Source organism: Gossypium arboreum, chromosome 13, assembly GCF_025698485.1.
Source record: "Gossypium arboreum isolate Shixiya-1 chromosome 13, ASM2569848v2, whole genome shotgun sequence".
NCBI lineage: Eukaryota > Viridiplantae > Streptophyta > Magnoliopsida > Malvales > Malvaceae > Gossypium > Gossypium arboreum.
Window position 1 is genome coordinate 8,198,209 of NC_069082.1, and position 13,863 is coordinate 8,212,071.

Sequence of the window (13,863 nt, forward strand, 5' to 3'; positions counted from 1 at the left end):
CTGTTAGAAATCAAACCAACTTTCCAAAGTCAAAAATTGCAACCAAAGAGTTTGTATCCAAATTGGCTTCTACCTGATACAACTTTGCAAATTGGATAAAGCTTATCATTTTGGAAACTTCATGAAAAATCAAAATGGTAGCAACATTGAAAAGTTCTACAAGGCAAGGCATGTACAATGGATAAGCATTATCATTTATGATATACTTAAGGGATAAGCAATCATTAAGGTAACTAGACTATTTCTATATATAAGTATGTATAGTTCATGTGTGTGTGAGTGTTGAAAAAATTAGTGAGTTTGAGAGAAAAAAAAGTGTTGTGAGTATCATAAATGATAATAGGGAAAAAAAAAAGAGAGTTTGTATTGTATTTTGTATTGTGTTTATTTGTATGTAATAAAATCAGTATTTGAGTTTTTTTTATTACGCTTCCAACAAGTGGTATCAGAGCTAGGTTCGTGTTGACGTCACAATGGCAAACATGATTCAACCTCAGATCCCGAAATTAACAAAGACAAATTATGGCAACTGGAGCATCCAGATGAAGGCTTTGTTCGGTTCTCAAGATTATTGGGATGTTGTCGAAGAAGGATATGTCGAGTTTGAAAATGCAACTGCCGAAGCAGCTTTGAGAATGAAGAAAAAAGAGTATTGAAAGAAGCTCGTAAAAAGGATAAGAGGGCGTTGTTCTTTATTTTACAAGGTGTTGATGAATCAACCTTTGAAAAAATTTCAGATGCGAAGACATCAAACGAAGCATGGGGAATTTTGCAAAAATTCCTTCAAAGAGCGGAAAAGGCTAAAAAGGTACGTTTACAAACCCTTAGAGCCGAATTTGAGATGTTGAAAATTGAACCATCGGAAAGTGTTGATGATTGTGTTATTCGGGTGAAAGCGGTGGTAAATGAAATGAAAAGAAATGGAGAAACACTTGATGATGTCATAGTAATGGAAAAAATTTTGCGGTCATTGACACGCAAATTTGATTATATGGTGGATGCCATTGAAGAGTCAAAAGATTTATCACAAATATCAATCGACGAACTTGTGGGTTCCCTCCAAGCCCATGAGCATAAAATGAAGCTAAATGATGGTACTGGAAATTTAGACCAAGTCTTGCAAAGAAAGTTGTCCTTCAACGAAAGTGGAGCTAGGGATAATTTTGGACAAGGTACGAGCAATTGTGGAGGATACCGTGGAGGATATAGAGGCAGAAATAAAGGTGGAAGAGAAACACGTGGACGAGGAAATCAATCATATGGTAAAGTCCAAACAAGTGACGAATATCAAACATCGAGTCGTGGACAAGGAGCTCGAGGCCGAGGTCGAGGTAGAGGTAGATTTCAACAAGGAAATAAATCTCAGGTACAATGTTATAATTGCAATAAATATGGCTATTATAGTTACAAGTGTGGATCAAATCCCAAGATAGAGGAGAGAAATCATGTAGCAGCAGCTAAAGAAGAGGAAAACATGGAATCTAGTGTATTCCTCACTTATAAAGAAAGTGAAAAATCAAGAAAAAATATTTGGTATCTTGATAATTGCGCCAGCAATCACATGTGTGGTCGAAAAGACTTATTTTTAGAGTTAGATGAAAATATTGTCTATATTAATATATATTTAATAGTTAAATTTTTTTACATAAAACGAATAGATTTGACATGCATAATTTACATGAATGAAGAATAAAATATGACAATTAGATTATTAAATTATCATTTTATAAAAGATTAGAAAAATATAAAACCACTTAAATTTTACATATGTAAATAATCCCTCCTCATCTATTTTATATTTACAAACTTAACCCTTCTTTTCTTTAACCAAAATTTTAATAACTTGAAATTTTATATATATATATATATATATATATATATATAATGCTTAGAAACAATTACACATAATATTTTTCTAACTCTTAAATAAGAGGATAAATATATTTTAGCATGTTTAAATTTACGTCCTCCTAGATTGACAACAATAACGATGTTAATCAAACTAAGACTCAATTATCTATTTAAAAAATTCTTTATGCATATGATTTTTCTCTTTGACAAATTAAGAAATTTGATGTAAAATAAAGAATCTAACTTGTTTTATCCAATGGCAAAACTAGGGCGGTGAGCATGCCCTACCCGCCCTAAAATGGAAAAATTTTATTTAAGCCCTTTAAAATTTTTAAAATTTTAAATTAGTAAAAATAAAATTATACTTTTTTCCTTAAAAATGATAAAAATTTGATTTAATCTTTTAAAATTATAAAGATATAAATTATTAAAATAGTAAAATTATATTTTTACTATTGTAAAAATTACAATTTAATTTTACCCTAAATTTTCTTTTTAATTTCACTCCTGATTTTGTCGATCTATATTTCTTTTTGCAAAATGAATATTTATGATTTTGGGAATACCCAAATATTGAATAATGGGAAATTTTCACCAATAAATGTCTTATCTTTGTAGAGTTTGAAACTTTGTAGGAAAGAAATTTTGTAGTCATCGTCGCGTGTAGTTGATTTTCGTAAATTGGAAAGTTGCGTTTATTTTACGGAAAATACTTTTTTCACCTTCAAATCATACAATTTTTTTTGCACCAAAGATTTTTTTTTTAATTTATCTTTCATGTTTTCACATCTATATTTAGGGTTTATAATAATTTTCCTCATTCGAATTTGCAATTTTCTTTTAAATATGATATATTTTATTATTACATTCAATATTTATTAATAAAATGTAATTTTAATATTATAAAATAGAATTAAATCATAAATTAATAATATTTTTATTTTCAATTTACTCCATTTAACTAACAATTAATTCACTTTTCAATAATATATACACAATTATAATTTGAGGGATCTATTTTTTACCCATTTAGTTTATTCAGTTTTTTTTTTCTTATTTTTCTTTCATGTTGAACAACGACACATATCAATTAAATCGATTGAATTGATAGAGTCGATTTAGTTTTGATTTCATCGAAAAAAATATTTTTATAAATTTAAAGAAAAGGTTGATCACACCAAACGTTACTAAAATATGACTTAAAATTTAAATTGGTTCTCAAACTTTAAAAATTTTAATTGAAATATCAAAGTATTTGTATTGTACCGATTAAGTTCTTCTATCAACTTAGCTATTATGCTTAAGCTAATATCAATTCAAAGCAAGTAGACCAAATTGTAAACACATTTGTATCTATCGCATGAACAACTTGACAATGTTTTAAAAACCAAATCTTGCTAGCAAACATATGTATTCTTCAAAACCCAAAGTTCCAACAACTCTAAGAGTGTGCTTGGTTGGATAGAAAAGTGGAAATAATAAATTTTGAGTGTGCTTGGTTGAAAAGGAAAGTGAAAGAAAAGAAAATAAGAGAGATGATCATTTTTATCCTAATGCATAAAAATCAATTATTTCAAATTGGAATGATAAGAGGAGAAAAAATGAGGCAGATGTGTATGTTAGTTCAAAATTATGCATTTTTTCAAATGTTTTAATTTTTTTTTTCATTTTTCAATTCTATCTAGCAATAGACGGGAAGAAATTTACTTTTTCTTCTCTTTTTTATATCTTTCCTACCAATTATACTTATGGAAAAAAATCTAAGCTTAATTTTGTTTAAAAATTAAAATCTCAAAATATAGATAAAAACCAATTTAAATTGGGTTTTTTTCTCCATTTTTTCAGTTTTTTGTTTTCAAATTTTTCTGAGTTTGAAGTAGTTCTCGATAACTACAATTGTATATAATGGTTGAATCGCTTAACTTATCAATTTTCGATTGAATTGAATGGTTAGATTTGATTCCAATAACATTGCAACTTGAATATGATGTGTTTTAAAAAAAAACCTAAATTATAATGACATGGTTTTTTTAACATATTAAATTGAAAACTATCAATACAATAAATAAACAATGTTTATAATTTAATCCATGTGTATTAAAAATGCACTACATCATATCTAAATTGTTATTTAATTCTTTTTATTGAACATTTCATTACAAGTTTTGATCATATTTGCTCTTTTTGACATAATGCCTAAAACTACTCATAGCTCATTCTCAGTCCATAAATAAAAGTATGATGTGTTTCAACGCACTGGAACTCACGTCATCTTGTATTAATAACAATAGTCATACTAATACACAGGCTTTTGCCAAAGGGACCTGACCCGTATTCTAGCCCAATATAAGTTGTTGCAAACAGGCCCTAACACAACCACTTATTTCTAAGGAGGATTTATTTCTATGCTGCGAGATAGGCGAACTCCACTATGTTTCCTCCTCCATGTGGTTGACTCGTGCAGCACATTTCCTTATGACAAATATATATTACAAAAAAGTTTTTGGACAAAACATCCAAAAAATAAATATAAAATAATTTATTAAAAAAAAAAAAGAACGAAAGCGAAAAACGTGTGGACCTCTACAAGAATTGATAGAGAAAAGTAAAAGTTTGCTTTTTATAATACAAAATCATTATTATCTAAAAATATTTTCTTTTCACCCGCAACTCACTCACATAGTAGGTTCGGGTCATGATGTTAGTGGTTTTTTTTTTCTTATATAAGTAAACAATTAGATTTCAACGGGAGAGAAGGAGAATGGGTTGACATACACAGGGATTAAATCTTAAATCTCATGTCAATCAACTTGAAACTTACGTTAATATACTATTAAATCAATGGTTTGATTTATTATTATTAAAGATGTGCATGTTGTACCACTATATTTTTTTAAAATTAAAATAGAAGCGTAGATAAAATTATTCTAAATTCTCAATTCTCCGATTAGAATTATTTATAAGCTGGACTGAATTTGGTTAAGTCTATTTATGATTTAAGTATTTAGTTTATTTTATATAAGTTTAAAATTTTGTCCAAACTCATTTATATTTATAATTAAATAGTTAACCCAAGTTTATTTTAAATTTATTCATATTTTATAAAATATATATTATTTTTAATTTAATTTTTAATATTATAGGTCATCTGTAATTACAATTTTAAATTTAAATAACTTAACATGTTTTTAAAATATTTAAATAGTATTGTATTAATTATATATTTACTTTTTGTTATATAAATTACATAATATATAAAAATAAAAATATATTACAAAAACATAAAAAGGGTACTTGAGTCGGGCTCAACTCTTGAATGTTAAAACCCAAGTCTGAACCTTATTTAAAATGAGTCTATTTTTTTACCCAAACCTATTTTTTGGGTCTCTTACTTTTCTCAAATCTTCTCATATTTTAAACAGGTGTTCGAGCTTAAACAAATAATCTGACCATGAACAAATTTATTTCTAATAAAAAGCAAACATGAAGATATTTTTTATAATACGAGTTAAGATCATTTTAAAATAAAAAATATTAACATGTAAAAATTTATATAATTTTATAATGATTTACATATAAAAAGCATGCCAACAAGACATATACATATAACATTTTTATAAACCAAATTATTATAACAAGTTATATGAATATAAAATAAAACAAATACAATATACGACATTAATACTAAATTATTTTTTTAATATAACTAACTAATATAAATTGTGCAAAACATAACATCATATAGAAAAAAATATAAATATTGTTGATATTGGACTCAATAAGGGAAGGATAGAGAGAAGAAGAGAATAGTTGTTGAGAAGGTCGATTCACTCAATCAAGATGGAGAGCAAGAGAACAAGGATGGAGAGAATGCTAAAGATAAAAGCTTCAAAGAGTATAGGCAGAATGTAGGCTTAGTATTCTCAAGAGTTGATTCCCTCTTCATTGTTCTTGGGATATATATAGGCGAGGGTTCCTTGTAATATGGTGTTAACATGTTGGACTTACCATCTAACCATCATTATGGAGCACGTGAGGGGGATGCTTGTGACATGACAAATCTTGTCCTCCATTTTGACTCTGATAAGATAAAGCAGTTGAGCTCATGTGATATTTGGTAATCAAATGATTCTATGTTCCCAATGAAGACTGAACCATCCATTGTCCTGATAGTCCCTTTAAGAAGTTGAGTTCACAGGTATCCTCCTAACTCGCTGATGATAAACTCATTGTTCAGACAACTCCTAAACTTACCACGTATCTTACCGCGGATAGAGATAATAGACAAATATATATATATATATATATATATATATATATAAAAACTCATACAAAATAGGTCACATTACATTTCACTTCAAACTCACATTAAAAGGTCAATATCGTAACTAACCCTTTCATTATGATATAAGACTAAGCTTAGTTGTCCCCTAACGAGTGTATAAAATTCAAACTTGCTGTTCTCATTGATTTTGGGGTTTAACTTTTAGCATTAGTTATTATAGATTGACAATGATTATTGAATATGAAAAATTTTAAATTTTGATCAAATTTAATATTTAATATCTATATTTTAAGTCGAAATAATTTAATATTAATGTAAATAATTAATATTTTTAACTATTTTATTAAAAAGATTAAAGTGAATATTTTGCAAAAACAAATTAATTCTAACTATATTAATATTTTTACGGGTGTTTTTAATAACAATTCATGTCAATATCTTAATCGAAATCGCTAATTGTTTAGATAAATTAATTATAAGTTTGATTTATTCCTTTTGAAGAAAATTTATAAAAATCTCATAAAATATTAAAATTTATAAAAATCTCATAAAATATTTTCGATTCTTCAAAATCTTTTAAAACATTTATCTAAAATAGTTTGATAATTTTTAATATTTTTGAGGTTATCAAAATCCATTTTAAGTATTTTAAAGTTGATTTTATAAACTTTGAACACAATGAACCTAACTTCAATCCCTCAAGTAGTTAAATTGTAAATGGAGATAAGTAAGAGCTCGCCCTCAGAATTATTTTAAGATCAATCTCAGAAATAGGTCCCTCAACAACTCTAATTATTTAACAGATAAGAGATACATATTCAAGCATCAAATACAGTTTATTAGTAAGAAATTGTAAGACAACTTCATTTTTTTTATATCTTTCATTGTATATATTTTTGTTATTTATTGAAAATCTTTATACAAGTTTTAATCTATCTTGTTATTGCTCAAAATTGTAAAACAAGAGGTTTGATAGTTCAATTTTGAAAGTTAGGAGTAACTTTTACTATTATCATTGTAAAAGATAAAAGAAAGGTTTACATCTTATTTTACATAGAAGATTAATCGAACTTGTAAAGGTTATATCTTATCTTTGAAATGTATTTGTTCACATTAATGAATTGAAAATGCTTTCGTAAGTGAGTTAAGAGGGATCTTTATATTAACTTTCTCGAGCTAAGTAGTGGAGGTGGGCTAGTATGGCTCAACCTGTATAAACCCTTATATTAGCTTTTCTTTCCATTCACTTTAGTTTGAGTTTATAGTCTTGATTAAATTGATTTCTAGAAAATACCTTAATGTTAATGTATCTTCCAAACCAAATTTTTAAGGATTCAATCCATCCTTTCTTTGATTCATTTTATGCGTTGAGAGCCAACACACAACGGTTAAAATGCTAATCTAGTAAAAATATTACCTTGGATATATAACTATTTTAACTTGTCATACTAATAAAATATTTTTTTTAATAGTGAAAGGGATTTTTCTAAGAATAAATTAGGTTAATATTTTAACTGAAATAGTTATTATTATTAAATATGTTGAGGGTGAGTATCTATTTAGAGGCGTTCATAAGTTGGGTCGGGTATAGTCGAGTCGGGCCTATATATGATATTAATATTCTTTATGTTTGCTCAAGCCTTGTTCAACTCGAAATATGGGCTTAAAATTTTGCTCAAGCACATCCATATTTGTAAATGACTAACTCAAAACTATTTTAGGCCTACCCATATTATTTTTAAATTAATATTTAATAATTTTATATATTTCTATTTATTAAAATTTTATGTACAATCACCTTAGCAATTTATAATGTTTACATTATAGTACTTGTATTATATACTACTGTAGATTTAATTTTTATGTGTTATAAATTACGTAATATATAAAAATAATATACCAAAAAATATTACTATCTTAAAAATAGGTCGGGCCGAGTTCGGGTCTTGAATGTTCAAGCTCAAGCTCAACCCATATTTTAAACAAGCCTAATTTTTTTATCCAAGCCCATTTTTTGAGCTTAATCTTTTTGCTCAAACCCTCTCAAATTTCGAGTAAGCCTTCTGGCTTGGGCGAGTAGCTTGACCCATGAACAAGTCTAGTATCTGCTATGGAGTGTCTCACTCCTTCAACGAAAGGTATTGTTCCCTTGTTGAGGTTGTCTCTTGTACTATGAGGAGAGCCCAAATGGGTTTATAAAGTTTAGGGAGTGTTTTAGTTGGTGGAGATATGACCTACAAGCTCATGAGAGAAGTGTCGGCCAAGTGGTACTAGGTATGCAAAGGTAAGACATTTGAGCCTTAGTTGGTGGTTTGAACCATCACATGCGTAATATGCATAATTAATATTTCGCACAATATTGACACTTCTCCCATGAGCTTGCAAGTCATATCTCCACCAAACGAGGCGCTCCCTAAACTCCGTGAACCCTTTTGGGTTCTCATTGGAATACAGGAGATGAAACATTGACATTGGGACAATACCTTCTATTGTAGGAGTGAGACACTCCATAGTAGATACTCGCCCTCAATAGTGGAGGTATTGTTCATAGAGTGTCTATGCTTGATTTTAGCCTCGAGTTTTTGTCTCCCTACTTCAAAAAGAGCCCAAAAGGATTCATGGAGCTTCGATAGGAGCACCTGAGTCCACCAAGGAAATGTTCTATCATTTGACCTTGGTATCGTTCAGACCCATGCCTTTAAAAGGTCTAAGTGGGTAAGAACAATCACTTAGCAACTTTTCTTCGTTTTGGTACATGCTATGACATGTTGCTTTAAAATTTTGCCACATTGTAAGCTAAAAATTATATTTTTAATAAAAAATTGAAGTGATATTGTAATACATTCTCAAAATGTCATGTCATCACATAAACTAAATCCGAGAAATGTTACCAAGTTTAGAGGCTAATATGGATAAATGGACAAAAAATTTTAAAGGCCAAGTTGAGAAAATTTATGAAGTTTGGGAACTAAATGTTACCTTATCTCTATTATAAAAGTAAAAAAAAAAAAGAGGATAAACCTGAAAACTATACATGAAGTATGGTTTAATGTGCAATTGTATCTGAGAACTTTGATTACGTGTAATTTTAAACATGAAATTTTACAATACAATTATTGATATAACATCATTTTATGTTTACATATTGCATATATAAGTAATTATATTTATCCAATATAAAAATAAATTGATGCATTTATTTATTTAAATATGAATGATTAAATTAAAATTAAAGTTTCAAGTATATGTTTTAACCACAATTAGAGTTTTACGTGTATAATTGCACCAAATTAAAATTTATGTATACAATTACACGTTAAATCAAAGTTCATGTATAATTTTGAGATTTGTCCCCCAAAAAGAATTATACCAAATTTGGACCTACCAAATAAGTATAAAGACTAAATCCAAAACTTGATCATAATAGAGGGACCAAAACGAAATTTAACCCCCCAAAATATAAGGCAATACTCCAAAAAAACTTAGGACCGAACGTGTGCTTCATCAACGGCAAACGGACTTGAGGAAGAAAAGAGCCTAATCATTTTGTTCTTCACGAGAATTAACCCTGCTCTTTCTCTTTCTCTTTCTCTTTCATTCAATTTTTTTAATAGAAAAAAAAAGATTTAATTTGAAAGAAATGAGAGATGAAAACTAAATACTTCTTTTTTTCTATGTGAGTGAAAAAAAAAGAGGGAAAAAGACCATAGAAAAAAAAAGGAGTTGCCAATGCCTTTTGATTGTCTTACTCTTTGAGCTTTGAAGCCATGGCCGACGATCTGAGTTTCTTCAGCAAGGTTAGTATTTTTATTTTCCTCTGTGGGTATGTTGAGTAGGTTCCATTGTCGTCATATAGAGTGAGATTGAAGATTCTGTTATTAATATTAAATATTTATTTATATTGCCTTATTTGGTTTTCTGTAAAACATAAAATCTTTGCATTAAACACCCATGATTTTAGGGGCTTTGTTGTCTTTTATCACTTTATTAAGATTGAAGCAACACCCAGATTTCGTTTTCATGAAAGCTTTGTTCTTTGATTGTGGTTTCGATGTTGATATGTTTTTGTACGTTAAAACGTGATTAATCAATTAATTAATATGGCTTATTGAGAACGGAGTTGAGTTTTTTCTAGCTGAATTAGATGAGAGATTAATGCTATAGCAATACCCCATATCATATTTTTGAAGGGATTATCGATATTGAAGTGATCTTTAAATTTCAGGATTCTTTCATCCTAAAGCTGCCAAAGAAGTCTCCATTGGTGTTGAGGATGGTTGTGTTGTTGTTTGTAATGGTTTGTGGTGTGTATATATTCTCAATTTGTTTGAAGCAAATAAGCACCAGCAGCACGTCTGAGTTTTTGAATATCGGAGTGATTCAAAAGCCTTGTCCAGAACCTAATATTGAGCCATGGGAAATTCCTTACGTGCACTATCCTAACCCCAAAACTTTTAGCAGGTATGAAACTGGTTTTGTTGCTCCAGAGTTTGGTTATTCAGTTTTATGACTTAATTATGGGTTTTCCTGTGTGTGATTAGGGCCGAGTGTGCATGCAATCCTGTCCGGTATTTTGCCATTATGTCAATGCAGAGATCTGGGAGCGGATGGTTTGAAACCTTATTGAACAATCATACTAACATAAGCTCGAATGGGGAGATATTCTCTGTCAAAGTTAGGAGGACTAATGTGTCAACAATTGTTGAGACTTTGGACAAAGTTTACAACTTAGACTGGTTCACCAGTGCCTCTAAAAATGAGTGCACAGCTGCTGTTGGATTGAAGTGGATGCTTAATCAGGTGAGCTTCTCATATAGCAGAAACGTAATGTTTGCTAACATTGTTATAGCAGAAATCTGTGGCCTTAATGAAATGTCTTATGCTCTTTACCTCATGAGTCTGAGAATAGGAATTGATTAGCCTTTTAAACTAGAAATTGGTTCACCATATCAGCTATACAAAGCCTTAGTTATAGAAATGACTTAGCATATCGAAGCAAACTCTACAACCAGGATATCAGGGATGAAGCAGAAGAAACTGGAAACATCCTTCATATTTATGGATACACTTGGGATTATAGTATTTTTAATGGTCTTTCGGTGAAAACAACCTTTGAGTTCATTGGTTTCTAGAGCATTGTCATAATTTCATCTTCTCTTTCCATGTTTCATTTTCTTTTGTCTTCTTAAAATTATCCACAATCTTTGTTTCTAGCTCTAGTTTTATGTAATTCTCTAGCAACCAGATATATTTTCCCTGCAGTAGAAACACATTCCCTATTGCTCTGAAGAAGAAAAGACTATCCTAGCTTGTTTTATGCACAAAACAATCGTCAATCCTTTCATTTTGTTTTCATTCCAATACATAACCAATCATATATTCTTAACCTAGCAAATGACTTTCTGTACAACTATGACTGATTGGAGCCTTATTTGCATCTAGACACTCCTTTTTCTCACAAAGCAGGTTCGGTGTCTTCTTTTCTGCATGAAGTTGGGTACGACTATTGGATACCGTGGTATTCACATCTGAGAGTAATCTTAAGTGCCATCACTAAAGAAAGGAGACATGTTTATAAGTTCTTGGTATTTTACGGTTTTATTCATTTTCTAATGAGAAGCATAATTATAGGTAAATATTTACCATTACATTGATAGGAAACAGCTATAAATTTTTGTAACCTTGAATAATGCAGTGGAGGCTTTAGCAAAATAATGAAAGGGGAACAGGAGAAAATGTTTTTGTAACAAATAAACGTGGAAAGAAGAGATGGCAGCTTATGAAGTTCTGAGGGACTACGTAGAAATATGTGTTGGGAAGTGGAGAAAATATATATTAAACAGGAGATTGCCCCTTGTTCGATTTTTTGTTAACTTGAGAATATGTATTTATTCTTGTTAGTAAAGTCATGTTTCTTATGAACACACATTGCTCTAAGTGTTGATTTCATGATACAAATATGTCTCTGTTATACATGACCATAATCCTTTACTTCAGGGATTGATGCAGTACCACAAAGAAATAGTGGAATACTTTAATGCTCGGGGTGTTTCAGCTATTTTTCTCTTTAGGAGGAATCTTTTGCGCAGGATGATTTCGATACTAGCTAATTCTTATGATCAGAATGCCAAGCTACTAAATGGAACCCACAAGTCTCATGTTCATTCCCCTCTCGAGGTTTTCATCCCTCTCCTCCTCCTCTCTTTATCTCTCTCACACTCATATCTAAAAGACTCAACTCTTTCATAATGATTTCAGGCTGACATACTTGCCAGTTACAAGCCTGTAATCAATGCAACACTGCTAGTTCCAAACATAAGGGAGGTTGAAGAGACTACTAAAAAGGCATTGGAGTACTTCAAAAGCACCAGGCATATCATACTTTACTACGAGGATGTAGTAAAGAACCGCACTGTAAGAAAATAAATGCTAGAAAGCAAGACATCTTTTCTTAATGAATCTTTTATCCAACTGTGGGTTCTTAAGATTGTTGTTTCTATTATTTGTGCAGAAACTAACCGAAGTTCAAGAATTCCTAAAAGTTCCAAAGAGGGAGTTAAGTAGTCGTCAGGTAAAGATACACAAGGGGTCATTATCCAAACACATTCAGAATTGGAATGATGTAGAAAAAGCACTCAACGGAACACAGTATGAAAGTTACCTATATGGAGATTACAGGAGGTAAATCATTGGCATGTACATTCTATTATTGACCCTTTAATTCTTTTGATCTCCAAATGACAGGACTCAGGAGTCAACAGGGTGGGGAACCCACCAAGCCACCCTGTTGAAGTTTTGGCTATAGATTTTGCTTATTTTGCTTTCAACTTAGAAACCTGTTTCTTTTCTTCTTCCTCTTCTTCTTTTGTAGCCTCACATCGACTATTCTATTCATTCTTTTGCCCTCTCAACACACAAACTCTGCTGTATCTTTTTTTTTTCCAATCAAAGGAGAAATTTGTTTTTTCCTGCAATGTGTATGTTAATGATGCCCCATCTATTATTTTTCTTTGAGTAACCATAATATGAATATCAATGGTTAAAGGTGGTGTCATTTACTCATTTCCTCCCCCATTTTACAGTTGCATATAATAGTGATGATGGTTCAAGGAAATCCTATTTATCATCAAAACCCATATATATATTTTTGGTTACCATGTTTTTTTTTTTATATAAAGGGGTAGGGAGCAGGAGTTTAGGGGTCGAAATTGGGATTTTGGCCTCAACTGAACACTTGAGCACATGCCACCTATGATTCAATCGACTTTGATGACTAGATACCAAGTATCTAAGACAGTGTTTACTAGGTTAGGTTGCATGTAGATCATCAAATACATGTGAAAAGGGCATGGAAAAAGAAGAAAAAAAGGATGGTTTGATTGTTTAGTGGAGTTGCTGTTACTGGCTTTTGCTTCAATCATGGTTGATTTGTCTCGTTAGTATTATTTACAGCCATAGTCCTCAACTTTTATACAGGTAAAATTGTAAATGAAGTCCGAAGATGAAATAGCCCTTTTCCGGATTGGATTATTCATAGATACCAAACAATAAGTAACGCGTTGAATTTCAAAGTTGAGATTTCCAACCCACCACTGACCTCACCATAGCCTTCCTTTTTGACCCACCAGTTTTATTCCCACTAAAATTATGTCGGCAAATATATTAGGTCAAATTTTGCTTGGTGGAACAAAAAATCCTTGAAAGCTAGGAGAATCAATGTCACCTTC

At 30.2% G+C, this 13,863-nt stretch overlaps 1 protein-coding gene across 1 annotated transcript; it reads left to right on the top strand.

Annotated features, from left to right (window-relative positions):
* Positions 1–9,587: 9,587 nt before the first annotated feature.
* LOC108461726 (uncharacterized) lies at positions 9,588–13,210 on the top strand. The gene is made up of 7 exons (XM_053023716.1): positions 9,588–9,933; positions 10,362–10,597; positions 10,678–10,936; positions 12,134–12,313; positions 12,395–12,550; positions 12,648–12,707; positions 12,881–13,210. The coding sequence occupies exons 1-7, from the start codon at positions 9,904–9,906 to the stop codon at positions 13,148–13,150; spliced, it is 1,191 nt and encodes a 396-aa protein (XP_052879676.1). The 5' UTR covers positions 9,588–9,903; the 3' UTR covers positions 13,151–13,210.
* The last annotated feature ends 653 nt before the right edge of the window (positions 13,211–13,863 follow it).

Coding starts and splice junctions, on each gene's coding strand:
- LOC108461726 (XM_053023716.1), top strand. CDS start 9,904: ATGGCCGACGATCTGAGTTTCTTCAGCAAG. Junction 12,551..12,647: donor ATGTAGTAAAGAACCGCACT/GTAAGAAAATAA, acceptor TTATTTGTGCAG/AAACTAACCGAAGTTCAAGA. Junction 12,708..12,880: donor GGGAGTTAAGTAGTCGTCAG/GTAAAGATACAC, acceptor TCCAAATGACAG/GACTCAGGAGTCAACAGGGT.